Genomic DNA, 19,461 nt, shown 5'->3' with positions numbered 1-19,461 from the left:
GGTCCCAGAGTCAAGGCAAAGGGGGTGTGGGGTCTGGAAGAGGTGGGATGGCCCAGAAACGGGGTGCAGGGGGGTGTTGGTGTAGGATAAGGGGGGCAGGGACATCCCAGTGCCTTGGAATGGAGGATCAGGGTGGGCCCAAGGTAACCAAGGGTAGGACTAGGAGTGGGGAGACGTGGTTGGGGTGTGGAGGTGGTCGCTGCTCCCAGAATAAGGGGGTTGAGGAGATGGGAGAGGAAAGGCAAAGGGATTGTGAAGTCTGGGAAAGGAAGGATGAGAGGGCAAAGGAGGTCAGGGTGGTCCTGGGGTCAAAAAAAGGGGGATGTGAGGACTGGTAAGCCGGGAATGGCCGGGCAAGGCATTGTGGGGCCCTGGTAGCCTGGGGAGGGCAGGGACCCTTGAGAGGGAGGACCCCCAATACACAGGAGACCCCCAGCAGCCCAGACAGGGGGGACATTCAGAATACCAAAAGGGAGAGGTGAGAGAGGAGAAGGTCCTGGGAGGGTTTTCTTGAGCTGAATCTTGGTGCTTTGAAGGTTTTTAAGGACACAAGATGCCCAGTGACTTTTAGAGAGGAACTTGGGCAACCCAACCCAAGGCACTCACAGCTTGTTTTCCCCCCAAAACCAGGATTTATCCTTCTGAAGGTGTGTTGGAATGGCAGAGGAAGCTGCAAGGAAGGGGAAGATGCCCTGGGACCCCCAGGCAGGTGAGGAGGAAGTCAGTGCCCCTTTGCCCCTCTCTTGTGCTGCGTCTTCCAGCCCAGCATGGCCCTGGCTGCAGGACAACCCCGCTGCCGACGCCGTCCTGCCGGGGCCGGGTTTGGGGGGATGTCCTTGGCCTTCCCTGTGGGCCGGAGGCAAATGCCTTGAGTGTCCTTGTTCCTTCCTGCCCCAGGCCCCGAGCTGAGCAAGGGGAGCACGGAGGACAAATCCCCCCAGCAGAACCTGGTGGCAGAGGCCACTTTGAACAGCTCCACAGAGCAGGAAGACACCGAGGAGAAAAAGCGACGGAGATCCCACAGGAGGAGAAGCTCTCAAGAGAGTTTTGGGTCCTCGGATCAGGATAGAGCCACCCAGTGTGGGAAAGATGGCCAGAGCTCCAAGCAGAGCTCTGAGCTGGGGGTGCAGCAGCAGCTTCAGAGCAGGGAGAAGCGCTGCAAGTGCTTGGCATGTGGGAAGGGATTCAGCAAGAGTTCCAACCTGATTCGCCACCAGCACATCCACACTGGGGAATGGCCCTACACATGTAAAGAATGTGGGAAGGGCTTCAGTCTTAGCTCCCACCTGATCCGCCACCAGATGATCCACACTGGGGAATGTCCCTACGAGTGTTCCCAGTGTGGGAAGAGGTGTCGGACCAGCTCCAATCTCCTCGACCATCAGCGCACACACACGGGGGAGAGGCCCTTCTGCTGCTCCGACTGTGGGAAGAGATTCAACCACAGCTCCAACCTCATCATGCACCGGCGTCTCCACACCGGGGAGAGGCCTCACAAATGTGGGGACTGTGGGAAGAGCTTCATCCGTAACTCTGAGCTCATCAAACACCGGATGAACCACACTGGGGAAAGGCCGTTTGAGTGTTCCGAGTGTGGGAAGAGGTTTAAGACCAGCTCAATTCTCCTCAGACATCAGCGCACACACACGGACGAGAGGCCCTTCTGCTGTACCGACTGCGGGAAGAGATTCAAACATAACTCCGTCCTCATCACTCACCAGCGTATCCACACTGGGGAGAGGCCTTATGAGTGTGATGAGTGTGAGAAGAGCTTCACAAACAGCTCTCACTTGACCGGACACCAACGGACCCACCAGTGAGGGAAGCCCCACGAGTGCCCTGACTGTGGGAAAAGCTTCATCTGCTGCTCCATCTCTATCACCCACATTCCTTGTGACCCACATTAGGAAGACCCCTGGCTGGTCTCCACATCCTCCTGGCTCTCCATGGGCATTTGAATTAACCCAGGGGGAGGAACATCCATGGTGTCATGGGTTTAGTTAGGCCCAGATTTAGGCTGTAGCTTTTAGAGCAAGGCCATGGACAATCAGCTGACTGGAGCTGGGTCAGCCCAGCTGACTCCTACTGGCCAACTCTATTGCATCCCATATTCTGACATCATCTCAGATAGAAGAAGAGAGGGAGAAGAGATTTTCCTTCTTCTTCTTGCTGGATGATCAAGGAGTTTCTTGGCATTGCACAGCTCCTGGGGGGAGACCAAGATACTGGGGAAGTTGAAATTTATTTCCTGTTTGTTCTTGCTACCTTTTATTCTTAGTCTGTAGTTTGTATTTGTTTTGGTTTATATTTTGTTTTCTGTTTAATATACATTGCTCTGCTGAACTGTGTCCTGTGTTTTGGTTTTTGGGGGACAGAAGAGGAGACTTTGCCTCTGAAATGATTACTTGGCATTTTGACACATCAAAACCATCACATATGGGGACACAGACTGAAGTGTGAAATTCATTGGGAAGGGGCATTTGCTGACTTTTGACCCTAAAAATCTCCCCTGCTCCATACCCTTAGTTTATCTTGTGGCCTCAAGGAATCCTGAATGGTGTTTCAGAACTTTTCTAAACTCAGTAATTCCATAATTCCAATTTTCTGTGGCTCTGCCTCTCTGTTGGCCCCCCAACCCAACCCCATGCATATTCACATGGTTCATTGTGGTTTTTTCATTTTATTTGATCCATTTTCATCCCTTAGAATCACCTGAAATTGGGATTAAAATAAAGAAATTGAACAAAGACATCTTAATTTCCACCATTCCCCTGGGACCTTGGGCAGGAATTTGGGATTCAAAGGGATATTCACGAAGATTTCAGGGTTCTGTGTGGATTTGGGAGAGTCTTCCCCAAAACTGGAGGTCTCCAGACCGACTGACATTTCTCCATCATTTTGCAGTCCAATATCTGAGAGGGATTGATCTGTCAGCTCATAACACCTCAATCCCTCCCCAAAATGTCTCCTTGTCAACTTGAAATGACTCAATTCCATCCCAAAATGGTTTAATGCAACTTAAACCCACTTAGAGGGAGTCAGCAGCAGGAGAAGTGGTGCTACAAACCCAGGGAGGATGGGATAAAATTTGGAGGGCTTGGGTGAAAATTGGGAGGGTTGGGATGGGACTTGGAGGGGAATGGGGTGGGGATTGGGAGACAAGAGATGGGGTGTGTGGGAAAAAAGTGAGGGAGCTTTTGGGGTCCCCTCCTGTCCTGAGGGGGTTACTGTGAGGGAGTGTGGGGGACATGTGACATCAGCTCTTGCAGTGGGGCCCCATAGGGAGGGACACAGGGAGCTCTTTTTGATGGAATCCTGCTGCTTTCCATGAATTTTGGAGGATATAACCCTCTTTTGGGGTCCCTCTCATTCTGGTGGATGCTGAGATAACCCCATTTGGGAGTTCTTTCTGCTGTTTGAAACCATTTTTAGGGGCTCTTGGGAGTCCCCCCCCCTTATTCTGGGGGTTGCACTTACCCCTCTGGCTCCACTGGTGGCTGAGGGGGATTATAATCCCCAATTCTGAAGTGTGACAAGTGACTTGTGGGGAATCCAGTTTTGGTGGACATCCCACCTGCAGGAGGGTGTCCCCCCTTCCTGCAAGGCTGCTGGGGTGGGGCTGGGGTGGGGCTGGGACCCCTCCCCACACAGCTCACACAGTGACCACCCAGAGTATTTCTGGGGTGACAGGGCTTCTTCATGCACTGGGACCAGCCCAGCCGGTGTCACAGAACCCCAGAATGTGCTGAGTGGGAAGGGACCCTCAAGGATCATGGAGTCCAACCCTCATCCCTGCACAGGCCCATCCCCAAGAGTCACACCCTGTGCCCCAGAGCATCATCCAAACCCTCCTGGATCTCTGTCAGCCTTGAGGCTGTGCCCACTGCCTTGGGGAGCCTGGTCAGTGCCCACTACCCCCTGGGGGAAGAACCTCTTTGTAAGATCCAACCTAATCCTGCCCTGGCAGAACTCCAGCCATTCCCTGGGTGCTGTCCCTGGTCCCCACAGAGCAGAGATCAGTGCCTGCCCCTCCTCTGCCCCTGCCCAGGAAGTTGTACCTGCAACGAGGTGTCCCCTCAGTCTTCTCTTGTGCAGCTGAACACACCAAGTGCCCTCAGCTGCTCCTCACACGCTGCCCCTGCAGGCCCTTGCCCATCTTGGTTGCCTCCTTTGCACACTTTCTATTGCTCAATCTCTTCCTTCTTTTGTGGTGCCCCAAAGTGCCCCAATATTTCAGGTAAGGGAACTGCCAGGGCTGTGTGATGTGGGGCCTGAGGGTGCCCAGGGGACATTGTGACACTGCAGGGCCTGCTGGAACGCAGTGGACACTGTGACACTGCAGGGCCTCCTGGAACCCAGGGGACACTGTGAAACGGCAGAACCGAGGGGACTTTGTGAGAGGGAGAGAGTCACCAGCCCTGCATGGCACCGGTCAGCAGCACAGAGGGTCAGTGGCCACCCCTGGTGCCACAAGAGGAGCCCAACTGGGCCTCTGTGTGTCCAGCAGCAAAGGCAGACAGACACACCCTTTAAGAAGAGGCAGCTGCCGCTGCTCCTGAGTGTGCCCAGCAGGGCAGAGAGACGGAGAGGCTGCACAGGAGGAGACAGATGCAGCTGCTCCTGGTGACCCCACAAGGGGTGGTTGTAGGAAAGGGAGATTTGAGGCTGGCAGATGTGAAATTAAATTTCCTGAACAGCAACCCTTGGAGATAAGCAAAGGAGAGCTGATCTTCTGCCACTGGCAGGCCCAGGCACCAGAACACTACACACTGGTTGTGTTTGTATATGTGTATTCCTCTGTCTGCTCTCACCCTCCCAAACCCCCCATAACTGCTGGGTCTCTTTTCCATCTGCAAGGAGGTCGAAAGCCCTGAGCCATCCCCCCATGCCTCCCCCATGTCTCAGAGGTCACCAGTTCCCCTGCCCCTGCCTTGAACACCAGTCCCTGAGTCCATATATTGTAACATGAGATTTCAATAAACAGCTTTGCTTTGTTTGAGCTTCTGATTGACCTTGTGGTTCATTCCTGTGGAGACCCAGATCCATCATGACAAATGGAGCCCAAATGTGGAGCCTTGGGAAAGATCCCCCATATTTAGGGACTTGCCTTGGTAACCCCAACAGGGCAGGAGAGACAGGAATGACATGAAGTCCCTGTCCTGGTGATGGGCAGCAGTCCAGCTCGGGAAAAAGGCATGATTGGTGCCTGTCTGCTGGACAGAAGGTGATCAACTCTGGAAATTGGAAGAATCTCAAAGGGGGAAAAAACATGACTGAATTATGTCTAAAAAGCTCTGAAACAAAATGATTCAGTAACATGATCAGTGTCTAAGGCAGCTTGTGAAGCCAGAGCCCTGAAATAGCTTGAAGGGACAGAGCTGAGCTAAAAGAAAGCAGTATACCAGGAAAATAAAAATTATTTGTTTGTGAAGCCAGTGCCCTGAAAGCGTTTGTGGCCAAAACCTGTTTGACTGGCCAGAGCAAAACTAGTTAAAAGAACTGGAGCCTCCCCCGTTTTTTTGGTGTTTTTTTTTGGTTGGTTTTTGTTTTGTTTTTTTAAGATAAATCCCTGGAAGTCTTTTAACATTGCACCCTGATGTCTGGGAGAAACATTATGTAGAGGAGATCTAAGCTGTCTGTGGAGCAGAGGAACGTGCTCTGGATGATGAGGTGCTGCTTGAACAGCGTGAGCTCCAACTAAATGACTCTCCTTTCCAACACTCCCTGCTGTGGGCACAGCTGCCCTCTGAATGTGCTGCTGCCAGTGATTGCAGCTGCCCACCAAAGGATGCAGCAGGAGAAGCAGCTGCACCCCCCGTGCCGCTGTCCCACGCAGCGTTCCTGCCCGGGGCAGAGAAAGGCCCAAAGAGCATCAGCCCCTGCCCTGCTCTTGCCGGACCCCCCTGCAGCCCTTCCCGCCTGGGGCACTGATGCCAATGGGTGGGATGTCGGCGGAGAGAAGCCGAGCCAGGCAGAGGCAGCGCCGAGTCCGTCGCAGAGCAGAGCGGAGGATGCTGCGGGCGGGGCCGCCTCCGCCAGCCCTGAGGCCGGTGCCAGAGCCCGTGCCGGTGCCGTTGCCGGTGCCGGTGCCGGTGCCAGAGCCCGTGCCGGTGCCAGAGCCAGTGCCGGTGCTGGTGTCAGAGCCCGTGACGGTGCCGGTGCTGGTGCCAGAGCCCGTGCCGGTTCCAGAGCCCGTGCCGGTGCTGGTGCCAGATCCGATACCCGGCGGGAGAACGCCCCGCTGCCCCTGCCTGCTGAGCCCCGGCCCGGCCAGGAGAGCTCCGAGCAGCCGCCAGAGCGCAGAGGCGGAGATGGCTCCGACAGCAGCACGGACAGCCCCCCCAGCGCTGCCGCCGCAGCCCCAGCACCCAGCGCAGCACCGCCAGAAGCTGCAGGAACGGCCCGGCCCAGCCCGGCCCAGCCGACAGGCACAGAAACCCATTGGCAGGAGCGGCCAGAGATGCCGAACTGGGACAGCCACAGATTCTGATCAATAGCAATGCTGTCGGGTTAACAACTGGTAATACCTTATTATGAATATTGATTTAACTCCTAATTAGTTAACTATGTCTTCACCTTTATCACGATGTAACAAAATATCATAACCCTTTCTAATAAAAGGAATAGTGGAAGCTGTTTCATGCCAAACCAAACTTTTTGCCTTTTCCAAATAGTATTAAAATTGAATATAAGGCTTATTCCTATTAAGAGAAGGGAAACAATAATGCCTTTAAGATAAAAGCTTTCAACAAGCTGCAAACATGTCACCTTTCTGTATCTCAGTTTCTAACGTATTTTGTAGCAGTCACGCTCTAAGACAGTGTTGTGCTGTAGGTTTATTATCCCAGTTATTTTTCAAATTTATTCATGATTTCATTTTATTCTGTAAAGTTATGGCACAGAAACACAAAAGTCTGCACTTTTGTAAAGTATCATTATTGTTATTAAGTTCAATGTTTTTATATCTGTAAAAGAGGAAGAAACAATACTAAACCTAAATAAATGAAACAGACAAATGCAATTAAGGGAGAACAAGCATGAAATGATCTCACCCACGTCCCAGGCCAGGAACACCACAAGAACAGAACCAACCATCCAGGCTTCTCCCACACCCAGCTCCCCGGAACAAGGAAAAAAAAAACCTCCTCCTCTGTTAGGTGGAAAACACGTGTGGAATACTTGTGATGTCTGCTTCCTTAGTTACAGCTAGTTACTGAGGAAGCCATGGGTCAAAAGCATTACATTCTCCACCCCTTATTCCACACTGGTCTTTCTACGCAATTTTTGTATTCCTTCATTCGCTTATATTTCGCGCATATCTACATATATGTATAGTCCATATGCGGTCTTTTAAGGCAGATGTCTTGTCATCAGGGATCAACACCAGCATCAATTCAGCTTGGGTCCTCCGACTTTTGGTTAAAGTCACAGTTCTAAGTTCAGTACTGGTTTACAGATAGGGCTGCCTTATCGTTGGACATCATGGGATACCAGCATCAGCTTTGTCCGAGTCTCTCTCATCTCGTGTCTGGTTTTCTGCAAGGCACAACTCAAAGCACATAATTAGTTTTTCCCCAAGGCTAAATTGCCTTGGGGCACACACTGGATTTCGCCATTTTTTTCATTACCTACCAGGTGTTTCCGAACCCTTGGGCAAAAACAATCCCACAAATGGGTTTGTCTTGGCCCGAGGGAGGAGTAATCCAAACAGATTTCCTTAGCATGCCTCTTAGGTGAACTGCTGGAACTTTGTCTCCATCTACCGTGTGGAGGGATTCTGCTTGGGCAGGACCAGCTCGATTGATGGAGCCTCCAGTATTAACCAACCAGGTGGCCTTGGCTAAATGCTTATCCCAGTTTTTGAAAGTTCCTCCACCCAGTGCCTTCAGGGTTGTTTTTAATAGTCCATTGCACTTTTCAACTTTTTCAGCAGCAGGTGCATGATATGGAATGTGATATACCCATTCGATACCATGCTCCTCTGCCCAGGTGGCCACCAGATTGTTCTTGAATATATCTAAGCCAGTATAATTTTTGGTGTGCAAATTATGCGTCAGGTGAAAAGTACTTTCTAAATTTCAAATTGCTTTCCAAACTTCTGATGCTTTAAAAGCTTTTTCTAACCATTGGAACACCTACTGCAAATAGCAATAATTGTTAAAAAGTTGAAATTCTGTTTAATACCTTTGTTCCTGAGCTTATTAGTGTTTTCCCTGTTAACAATTCCCTTCATGGTATGAATGAGTGTGTTGTTCGTTGCTTTTACTCCTACCTGCATTAACTATCAGTGTTTCAATGAGTTTCTCTATAATTTACTGCACTCTAATGGCTCAAGAAGAAGCCAACACTGGAGTTGTGGTGTTGGGAAGTGGGGAGACTCCTGCAGTGGCAGCTGAGGTGACTTGGCTGGGAAGGGTCACACAAAGCTCTCTCCTCACTCTCTCCCTTCTCGGCCTGTTTTCCTCAAAGCTGCAGCACTTGCAAGTTACATTGGAGTGACATGTAAATAATGGATAAAATCAGAATTTGAAAATGATCAACAGTTCTCTTATTGCAGCTCATTAATGGAACCTCCACACAATTGGTAAAACACATATTTAAGTTGTCAAGTACAAAAATGACACTATTTTTATAGAATTTGTTAATCTTTAGCATTCAGTACTAGCAATTGTTTTAAGCTTTTGTTTGACCAAGTGATGATAATCCAACCAAGCAAGCAAATTCAAAGGTAGCCTTACTAACCTTTCTCTAAATTATTGATATCCATGACAGGAACCAAGACAATGGAAGTTTTACAGATGTAATAACTTTTGCTGAGTGTTCAAATAATCATGCCCTGTATTTTTATGGATCCACACCCAGCAAATATCCAATGATACCTCTCTTATTTGCCAGGCAAGAACAAGAAAAAAAGGGGCAGTATTTGCTTGTATGTGTGTGAAAGAATTTTTGAACATTAAACGGAACATGAAGGAGAGATATGTCCACGTTTTAGAAAATTATATTCTTATCAAAGCAGCAACTCAAGAAACAAGGAAAAGTGTGAGGTGAAGACAAGCACAATTTCTCATTTCATAATTATAAGGCACAGGAAGTAAATTCCTAAGGCTGTTTTGAGTGATTGCATGAATGGGGGCTGGCCTGGATGGATGTGTGTGAGTACAGGAATCATGTATGGATGTGACTCCTGAATGCACTTACCCCACTGAGAGAGCCACAACTCCCCCATCTATGCACAGGGACCCACAGACAAGAGCACAAAGTTATTCATTTGCAGAAATACTTAAATTAAAGTTAAAGGTGAAAGAAAACAGAAACCATAAAAAATAATTAAATCTATTTGTATGATTAAGGTTATTCATTTTTAAGTCAATTTAATTGAAGATTTTCAGGTTACCTAAAATAAAGATTCATAAGAATTGATTCTGAATGAAACAGTGACCATTCTAAATGAATACATATAGGCTTAAATGACTTCAGTAACCTTTGGATGACTTGTTTATCTTGAAACCCTAGTTGGAAAAACATTTATTCAGGTATTGATGGGTCTGGTATTAATAGGTCTGTTTCCATTTTTGTATTATGCTCTGAATATTTTGTTTATTGTCTTGTATGCAATGAATGATTTATTGTAATTTTAAAAGTTTCAGTTTTTCAGGCATAAAACAAGAAAGGCCGAGATGTAGGAATGGAAGTTTTGGAGATGGCAGATATGGAGTTAAATTTCCTGAACACCAACCCTTGGAGATAAGCAAAGGACAGCTGATCTTCTGCCACTGGCAGGCCCAGGCACCAGAACACCACAGGCTGTTTGTGTTTGCATGTGTGTATTCTGTCTGCCCTCACCCTCCAACACCCCCCACCTGCTGGGTCTGTGTTCCCTTTGCAAGGAGGTGAAAGCCCTGATCCATCCCCCATGGGGGAGGTTATCAGTAACCCTGCCCCTGCCTCAGTCTCTGCCTCTGAGCTCTGTATATTGTCGTGTGAAACTCAATAAATTACCTCCCTTGGCCGGAACTGCGGATTGTCATTGTGGTTTGACTCAGGGGGAGCCTTATTCCTCAGGACAGCAGGGCACTTGCCCAGCCAGTTTACAGCCCCTGTGCTGCTGCCCAAGAGTCCATGCACAGGGAACAAAGAGCATTGGGTGGTGTCGTGTCCATGGCTTGCCAAACAGCAACCAATTCAGCCAAGTGGCTGCTGCCTCCTTCCCCCTCAGCCACCAACTGTGTGTGTGGGGCTGCAGTGAGTGCTGCAGCTTTCCAGCATGGTCTGCCACGGCGAATCCCTGCCCTGCCCTCAGGAAACCATGCTGTTTGTTTTTGAGTGTCTGTGAGCTGATTGGAGGGCTTTCCCCACCCTCCTATTTGATAGTTGGGCATGTTGTGGGTCCCTTGGTCAAGCTCGCTGTGTCTTTGACTCTGCGGTTCTGACCCCTGTTCAAACTGAGTCTTATTTCAGGTAACTTTGGCAATGGTTTAAGTGGCACTGCTAAACCAGGTACATGTGATCTCCAGCACCCAACAGCACCTAAAAAGTGCTGTACTCCTTTCTTATCTTCTGGAGTGGGACAGGTTTGAATGCTGGCTAAAGCTTTTTCTGGGATTTGTTCAATTCTCTGGGTTCATGTGATGCCCAAATATTTGACTTCCTGGGGTGACTTCTTCTTCCCTTGTATTTCAGTGGGATTTGCTGCCCATCCACAGCACCTTAACAAGGCAAGGATGGCATCCAGTTGTTGTTGCACCTGATGGTGATCAGGTCCCTGTACCAGGATACCATCTGTGCCCTGAAGGATCTGTACCTGGGCAGGTGCAGTGTGTGGTGCTCCAGTGCAGTGTGTGGCTTGGGGACAAAAGGCAGGGCTGTGCTTGTAGCCCTGGGGCAGATGGGTGAAGGTGTCCTGGTTCCCACCCCACGGAAATGTGAATGGATCCTGTGCACTGGGTGAAACTGGAATTGTGAGAAATGCATTGGCTGCATCAATAACAGTGTCCCCTGTCCCTGGATGTGCCTGGGGGTGGGGCACTGATGTTGCAGCTTCAGGAACAGCAGCACTTGTGGGGGGTGTCTGTTTGTTCACTGCCCTGGAATCTCCAGTCACCCACCAGCTGCCACCTGAGTCCTTCACAGCCCAGACAGGGCTGTGAACAGGAGAATGTCCATGACAGACACCACCTGCTTGGAACAAAGCATTAACAGTGCTTGAATTTCTGCATCTCCTCCCAGGATCTCACACTGTTTTATGTTTACAATTTCTGTAGCTGTGGGAATGTTTGGTTCTTGTTGTGTAAGTCCCACAGTGACAGCTCTGGCATGGAGCCACCACGTGGCACCAAATTCCTGATATGTACCTCTGATTTCTAAGGCAGTACCCCATAATATATGTATTTATATGATGTATTCACTGTTTGAAGCAATAACAGAATATCTGTGAGGGTCTCAGTGCCCAATTTGCATTTCCAATTTAGTCATTTTCTCAGTTACTGGTTGATCCCCCAGCCCCCACACCAGAGCAGGTTTTCTCTGTGTTTTGTCTGCATTGCTGTGTATTACAGTGACCTCCCCCCGTGTCCACAAGCACTCAGACCCCCTGTTTATTCCCATCAGATCCCAGATGGTACACTGGGTGAAAGGGTGAGGGTCGTCTCTAAACTCACATCATTCCGGTGTGGGGGCTTGGTCTGTTCCCTGTTCAGTTTTTATGTGTCTCTCTGCCTCAGCTTCAGCTTTTTGTTTAATTTCTGATGTAACCAACAGGCACCTGCCCATTCATCAGGTGTGACTGAGCCACTCTTTGGATCATGGATGGGGAATTTGCACAAATTCTTCTCAGTATTTCAACACTCCCATGGGGTCTTTTGCCTCCCACAGTTCAAACTTAATGCCTGTACAAGTTTGTAGTTTATCCCACAGTGCACTCCACAGTTCCTGTGTCCACCCTGGTGGCTCCACTGGAGGAGCCACAGACTGAGGCTCTTCTTAAAGAACATCTCTACTCTATAAATACAATACAACAACAAACTATTCTACACAGACAAAACACACAGATAATCACAACACTTCCAACAAAAATAAAACCTCATAACACAGTTCACACGATATCATCCTGTGACACCACACACACAAAGGATTGAGGGACTGGTGGCCTCTCTCTGGGCTGTGCTGGCCACAGACACCCAGACAGATGTCCCAGAGCGAGTGTATCCAAACAGGCAGTCCCTGCTCCAGGAGGAGGTGTGTGCTGGCACCGAGGACAGCGGTGACTCCCACGGGGACGCTGCTGAGTGTGTTGAGCCACCCAAGGCCCAGGATGCAGCAGCTGCTCAGACTGGGGATCCTGAGCACACTGGGGTCGGGATGGACAGGAACTGTGTGAGAGGTACAGGAACTGTGTGAGTGGTGTGTGAGTGAGTGGGAGTTGTCTTGGGGTTTGGTTTTTGTTCCCTCTTCTCACTTTTTCTTCTTTCCTTTGCTATTTCATTTGAATAAATGCTGTTTACTCATATTTTTAATGGTGTCATAGTTTCAGCTCAGAATCCTTCTGAACCCTCCCTAGAACAAATATCCTGAGAAACATTAAGATCAACGACGTAGAACTATAAAACATCAAGACTCAGCCAAACAATAGTCCAAACAATGATCCTTCTGTCCCTGAAAAGAGTCCCACAAGTTTCCTCTCTCTGGTCTCTCCACTCTGGGGTTCTGGGGATCTCTCCTGTCCAGAATGGAAGTCTCAGATTTGCCAAAGGTGTTGGGGACCCAGGAGTAATTTCTGCCCTGACTCTGCTTCAGGGTGCCATTCCCAGAGATTCCCCCTCTCTGGGTTCTCCACTTTTTTGTCTCAGGGGTCACCCCTGTGCAGGCTCCCTCTTCTAAAGGCCCCCATTTCAGGGTCCTGGGAGTTCTGAGGCTCTCCCTTTTCCACACTCCCCTGTCTCCAGGCTGCTGGGGGGCCTCCAGATCAGCTTTCGCCCCTCTCCCCTCCCCATCTCTAGAACCTGAGATTAGCTCAGTGGCTTAAAACTTGGTTGGAATAATGCCAAGGTCATGAGTTCAATCCCCTTTGTGGGCCATTGACTTAAGAGTTGGACTCGATCCCTGTGGGTCCCTTCCAACTCAGAACAGTCTGTCTGTCTGTGAAGTCTGTCTGGGAAGGCACTAGGCACCTGGTGTCCATCAAAAGCTCCAAAACACTGAGATTCTGGCAAAAAACCTTCACAAATATCAAAACAAAAAAACATCAAGTTTCAGCCAAAACCCACTTCAAAATATGAAGATTAAGCCCCAAAAATCTCTCTGAGGAATTCCCCTTTTCTGGTCTTTCCACTTCAGTGTTCTGGTTTCCACCCTGTCTGGGCGGCCAGAGGACCCACCTGTATTGGGATTGGTGGGTACTATTTCTCTCTCAGCCTTAGGTGTAAACTTGGGGCACAGGGTGTGACTCTTGGGGATGGGCCTGTGCAGGGCTGAAGGTTGGACTCCATGATCCTTGGGGGTCCCTTCCCACTCAGCACATTCTGGGGTTCTGTGACACCAGCTGGGCTGGTCCCAGTGCATGAGGAGCCTCATCTGCCAGAAAGAACCGTAGGTGATCCCTGTGTGGGGAGGGGTCTCAGCCCCACCCCAGCAGGTCTGGAGGAAGGGGGGACACCCTCCTGCAGGTGGGATGTGCATCAAACTTGGGCCCTCCACAAGCCTCTTGCAACAGCTCAAAACTGGGCATTATAACCCCCCTCAGGCCCCAGTGGAGCCAGGGGGTCCTTGCAACCCCCAGAATGATGGGGGGACTCCCAAGAGCCATTTAGAACCCCTAAAAATTGTTTGAAAACAGCAGGATTTTTCTGTCAATAGGGTCATCTCATCCCTCCAAAATGCAAGAGGTTCAACTCAGGCCATAAAAACCAAAACACAGGACATAGTTCAGCAGAACAAGGTATATTAAAGAGAAAATAAAATAGAAACCAAAACAAATACAAATTACAGACTAAGAATAAAAGGTAGCAAGAACAAACAGGAAATAAATTTCAACTTTCTCAGTATCTTGGTCTCCCCCGAGGAGCTCTGCAATGCCAACAAACTCCTTGCTCATCCGGCAAGAAGAAGAAGGAAAATCCCTCCTCCCTCTCTTCTTCTATCTGAGATGATGTCAGAATATGGGATGCAATAGAGTTGGCCAGTAGGAGTCAGCTGATTGTCCAAGGCCTTGCTCTAAAAACTACAGCCTAAATCTGGGCCTAACTAAACCCATGACACCATGGATGTTCCTCCTCCTGGGTTAATTCAAGTGCCCACAGAGAACCAGGAGGATGTGGAGACCACCAGCCAGGGGTCTTCCTTATGTGGCTCACAAGGAATGTGGGTGATAGAGATGGAGCAGCAGATGAAGCTTTTCCCACAGTCGGGGCACTCGTGGGGCTTCCCTCACTGGCGGGTTGGTGTTTAGTCAAAGTAGAGCTGTGGGTGAAGGTCTTCCCACACTCGTCACACTCCTAAGGCCTCTCTCCAGTGTGGATACGCCGGTGCCTGATGAGGGTGGAGTTCCGATTGAATCTCTTCCCACAGTAGGTGCAGCAGAAGGGCCTCTCGTCCCTGTGTGTGCGCTGATGCTCGAGGAGAATTGAGCTGGTCTGAAACCTCTTCCCACACTCGGAACACTCAAACGGCCTTTCCCCAGTGTGGGTCATCCGGTGGTTGATGAGCTCAGAGTTACGGATGAAGCTCTTCCCACAGTCCCAACATTTGTGAGGCCTCTCCCCGGTGTGGAGACACCGGTGCCTGATGAGGTTCGAGCTGTGGTTGAATCTCTTCCCACAGTCGGATCAGCAGAAGGGCCTCTCCCCTGTGTGTGTGCGCTGATGCACGAGGAGATTGGAGATGGTTCGACACCTCTTCCCACACTTGGAACACTCGTAGGGACATTCCCCAGTGTGGATCATCTGGTGGCTGATCAGGTGGGAACTGTGACTGAAGCCCTTCCCACATTCCCTACATGTGTAGGGCCATTCCCCAGTGTGGATGTGCTGATGGCGAATCAGGTCTGAGCTCATGCTGAATGCCTTCCCACATGCCAAGCACTTGTAGCGCTTCTCCCTGCTCTGAAGCTGCTGCTGCACCCCCAGCTCAGAGCTCTGCTTGAAGCTCTGGCCATCTTTCCCACGCTGGGTGGCTCTATCCTGCTCGGAGGACCCAAAACTCAGTTGAGAGCTTCTCCTCCTGAGGGATCTCCGTGGCTTTTTCTCCTCGGTGACTTCCTGCACTGTGGAGCTGTTCAAAGTGGCCTCTGCCACCAGGTTTTGCTGGGGGGATTTGTCCTCCGTGCTCCCCGTGCTCAGCTCGGGGCCTGGGGCAGGAAGGAACAAGGACACTCAAGGCATTTGCCTCCGGCCCACAGGGAAGGCCAAGGACATCCCCCCAAAGCCGGCCCCGGCAGGACAGCGTCGGCAGCGGGGCTGTCCTGCAGCCGGGGCCATGCTGGGCTGGAAGATGCAGCACAAGAGAGGGGCAAAGGGGCACTGACTTCCTCCTCACCTGCCTTGGGGTCCCGCAGCATCTTCCTCTTCCTCACAGCCTCCTCCGCCATTCCGATACACCTTCAGAAGGATAAATCCTGGTTTTTAGGGAAAACAAGCTGTGAGTGCCTTGGGTTGGGTTGCCCAAGTCCCTCTCTAAAAGTCACTGGGCATCTTCTGTCCATAAAAACCTTCAAAACACCAAGATTTAGCTCAAGAAAACCCTCCCAGGACCTCCTAGTCTCTCACCTCTCCCTTTTGGCATTCTGAGTGTTCTCCCTGTCTGGGCTGCTGGGAGTCTCCTGTGTATTGGGGGTCCTCCCTCTCCAGGGTCCCCGCCCTCTCCAGGCTACCAGGGCCCTACAACCCACTGCCTGGTCATTCCTGGCTTACCAGCCCTCACACCCCCCTTTCTTTGACTCCAGGACCACCCTGCCTTCCTTTTCCCTCTCATCCTGCCTTTCCCAAACTTCACAATTCCTTTACCTTTCCTTTGCCATCTCCTCAACTCCCCTTATTCTGGGCACAGGGACCATCTCCACCCCGCAACCACCTCTCCTCACTCCTAGTCCTACCCTTCCTTACCTTGGGCCCATCCTGATCATCCATTCCAAGGCACTGGGATGTCCCTGCCCCTGCTTTTTCTACACCAACACCCCCATGCACCCCATTTCTGTGCCATCCCACCTCTTCCAGTCCCCACACCCCCTTTGCCTTGACTCTGGGACCCCCAGTGACCCCACTCCTGCATTTCCCAGACCACAGATCCTTTTTGGAACACTGGGGGACACCTTGAACCCCTCTTTTCTGGCCATTCTGGGTTTTCCTACATCATGACCAACCGTTCCTTAACATCAAGGACCCCTGTACCCCCCTTTCCTGGGCACAGGAGATCCCTGGGCTTCCCATCCCACTTCTCTGAGCAATTACACCCCTTTCCTTGGCCATGGGGGATGCCCTGAAAACTCCCTGCTCCAGCTCTGTGTCCCCCCTGCACCCCCAAGATTCAGCCCAAAACACCAAGATTCAACCCCCAAATAGGGACACCAGAGGGGATTTGGGGCCCCCGCAGTCCCTCCTCTCCTGACTCTCTGCTTGGGGTGGTGGTTCCCAAGGGCCCCACCTCTCCAGGATGCTGGGGGTCCTGAGGGTACCCCCTCTCTGGCCTATTCATTTTGGGATCCAGGGGGGTCCCTGAGCACCCTGAGCAGAGAGTCAGGGCAGAAAGGACCCCTGGGACCCTTGGCATTCCTTGGAGGGATCATGGAGAGGGGGGAATGAAAGAAACTCAGTGGGTTCAGATCACAGAGTGGGGGACCTCTTAAATTCCCAGGATCTCCATCAGCCTGGAAAAGGCAGAACCCCAGAGAGGGGACCCCAAAACACAAGGCAGCCCCAGCAGCCTGGACAGGGAGGATCCCCAGAACCCCAAGCACAGAGAACACAGGGAGAAAATATCTGGAAGAGTTTTTTTGCAAGTGAATCTTGGTGCTTTGAATTTCTTTTTCCTTAATCTGCATATTTTGGGGTTTTTTTGCCCAGTCTTGAAGGTTTGGGGTTTTAGGGGATCTGTGCCAGGCGCCTCCATTTGGAGGCAGGGGAAGATTCCAGGATTTTCCAGCATCCAGGGATGCCCCCCAAGCAAAGCCCCCTTTGGGGGTTACTCCCTTTGTTCCCCACACTGTGGTTGCCCCTCACTCGCTCACAACCGTTCCTTTTTCCAAGAGCATCATCCCCAATTTCCTCCTTTCAGCTTCTAGGAAAAAAACCCATCAAATTAATCTGATTTTCCTGCTTTTTCGGGCTGTCCACGTGTCTCCCTTACCTTCAGTTCTCTCTGTTTCAACTGTCCCTTCAAGGAGTTTCGCGGGGTCAGGGACGAGGGTTTCTGGGAAGGGTTTGGGAGTACCTCGGCTGGTCAGGAAGAAGTTGGGGGTTCTGGGTTGTCTGGAAGGCACTTAGGGGGATCCTGAAGTAGTTTTCATCATCTGGAATGGGAATTTAGGGAGGTCCTGGACTGGATTGAGAATATCTGGGAGAGGCCTGGGGGGTTCTGGTGTCGTTTGGGGGTCCTGGGGACATTTGGGGTGGTCTGGGAGGGAGTTTGGAAAGAGGGTGATGGAATTTGAGAAGATCTGGGGGGGAAATTGGGTGGTCTCGGGGTGGTTTGGAGGGTCTGGATGAAAGTTTGGGCGGGGTCTCTGAGAGGTTCTCTTCGCTGTTTTGGGGGTCTCTGAGTGGTTCTGTGCAGTGTTTAGGGGGGTCTGGGGAGCTTTGGGGGACTCTGGGGGAGTCTTGGGGGGCTGGGGGGGGGACTCTGGGGCGTTTTGAGGGGCTCTGGCAGGTCCAGGAGGTGATTTGGGGAACCCTGCGGTTTTAGGTGTATGGTTTGGGGATCTCAGGATGGTTTTTGTTTTTTTTTTTTGAGGGGGGTGGGGGAGGATGTGGGATGGACCTGACGGACCCGATGGCAGTCCCGGGATGGGGGAGGGGCTTACCCGGCTTCTCCACCTTCACTCTCACGGCCAACACGGCGCCGGTGGGTCCCAGGGAAGGGTAGGGGGTGGGTGCATAATGTGGGTCCCCAAACCCGCCCTGAGTCCCCAAAAGCCCCCCAAACTCGCCGCTCTCCCCTCACCTCTCCCCGCAGCTGTCCCGAGTCCTGCCCTCCGTCTCCGCCGCCTCTAATCTTGTGTTCATAAATACCTCCAAAACACCAAACTTCAGCCCAAACCAACCCTCCCAGCAGTTCCTCTTCTCTGAATTCTCCACGGTGGGGTTATTGGGGTCCTCCAGTCTGCACTGCTGGGGGTCCCACTTGTATTGTTGATCCCATCCCACCCTCTCCGGGCTGCCGGGGATCCCGGGAATGCCACAGCTCCTTCCTCTCTCAGCTCTCACCTTCTCCAGGCTCTTGGGGGACCCACCTCCCCCTTGCATTGCTGCTCCCCCCTCCTCTCCACACTGCCGGGGCTTCTCCCTCTCCGGGACCCCCGTTTAAGGTGCGCGGAGCTCCCTCTGTGCTCCCGCCCCCCAATTCCACCATTCCGGGGCTTCCCCAGCTCCGCTATCGCCCCTCTTCGCTCTCCCCACTCCGCGGGTCCCTCCCGGACCACCCGAGGGGCCCAAAAACCGCTCTCGCCCCCCCGCCCCACACCGACCTTCCGACCGAGCGCCGACCACGCGGTGCTTTGTTCTCTCTGTGTCCCCTGTCCCGGCTCCTCCCCCTGCTCTGTCCCTCCTCTCCTGCCGCATCTCCACCCCCACAGTCCCGCCCCCTCCAGGCCTTCTTCTCCCCCCAGGCCCAGCGCCCCCCCCGCCCCGGCCCCCTTTGCCCCCAGTCCCGCCGCCCCCCGCTGGAGGAGGAAGGATGGAGCTGGGGCAGCTCGGGATGGGGCAGCGCTGGGCTCTTGGCTGCTCCCGCCCGCACTCGGCCCCCGTCGCAGCCGCCACGGCCAGGACAGCGCGGAGGGGTCCGGCCTCGGCGCCCCCACCTTCCCGTAACCCAAATTGCCGTCCTGGGGGGCGCTGGGGGCGAGGGGGGGCGCAGGTGGGCGAGGGGTGGGGAGCGAGGGGCGCTGCGGTTCTGCCTGCCAACTGCGGAGTCATCAGCGCCGCGCGCTCTGATTGGCTGGAAAATGATTCCGGGCCTTCTATGGCTGATTCCCCTCCCCAGACACCCCCGGGACCGGGACTGGGGAGAACTGGCAAGCTTTACTGGGAACACTGGGAGCAGCCGGGTGGAGGCAGAGGGACAGCAGGGGAGGGGGTGACACGCGACTCCCGGTGACCCCCTGCCCTTGTGGCACAGGGAGAAGCTCCAGCCCAGGAGGACAAACCCCAACATGGAGTCCCGACCCCCGGCAGTGTCTTGGGGGGCATCCAGCGGCAGGTCCCGGCAGGGCCGGCGGGGAAGGACCCCCCTAAAACCTCCCACAGCTCTACCCGG

At 52.1% G+C, this 19,461-nt stretch overlaps 1 protein-coding gene across 1 annotated transcript in view; it reads left to right on the top strand.

Annotated features, from left to right (window-relative positions):
• Positions 1-19,461, top strand: part of LOC139684145 (uncharacterized) — a 1,342,464-nt gene that overhangs the window by 1,233,760 nt on the left and 89,243 nt on the right. Inside the window, 1 exon segment of the mRNA XM_071579746.1 lies at positions 1,255-1,816. Within this exon segment, the coding sequence (XP_071435847.1) occupies positions 1,255-1,816 (562 nt within the window).

The sequence above is a fragment of the Pithys albifrons genome, chromosome 32, assembly GCF_047495875.1.
Source record: "Pithys albifrons albifrons isolate INPA30051 chromosome 32, PitAlb_v1, whole genome shotgun sequence".
Taxonomy (NCBI): Eukaryota; Metazoa; Chordata; class Aves; order Passeriformes; family Thamnophilidae; genus Pithys; species Pithys albifrons.
The sequence above is the reverse complement of the archived record's forward strand: the minus strand, read 5'-3'. Positions and strand labels throughout refer to the sequence as shown.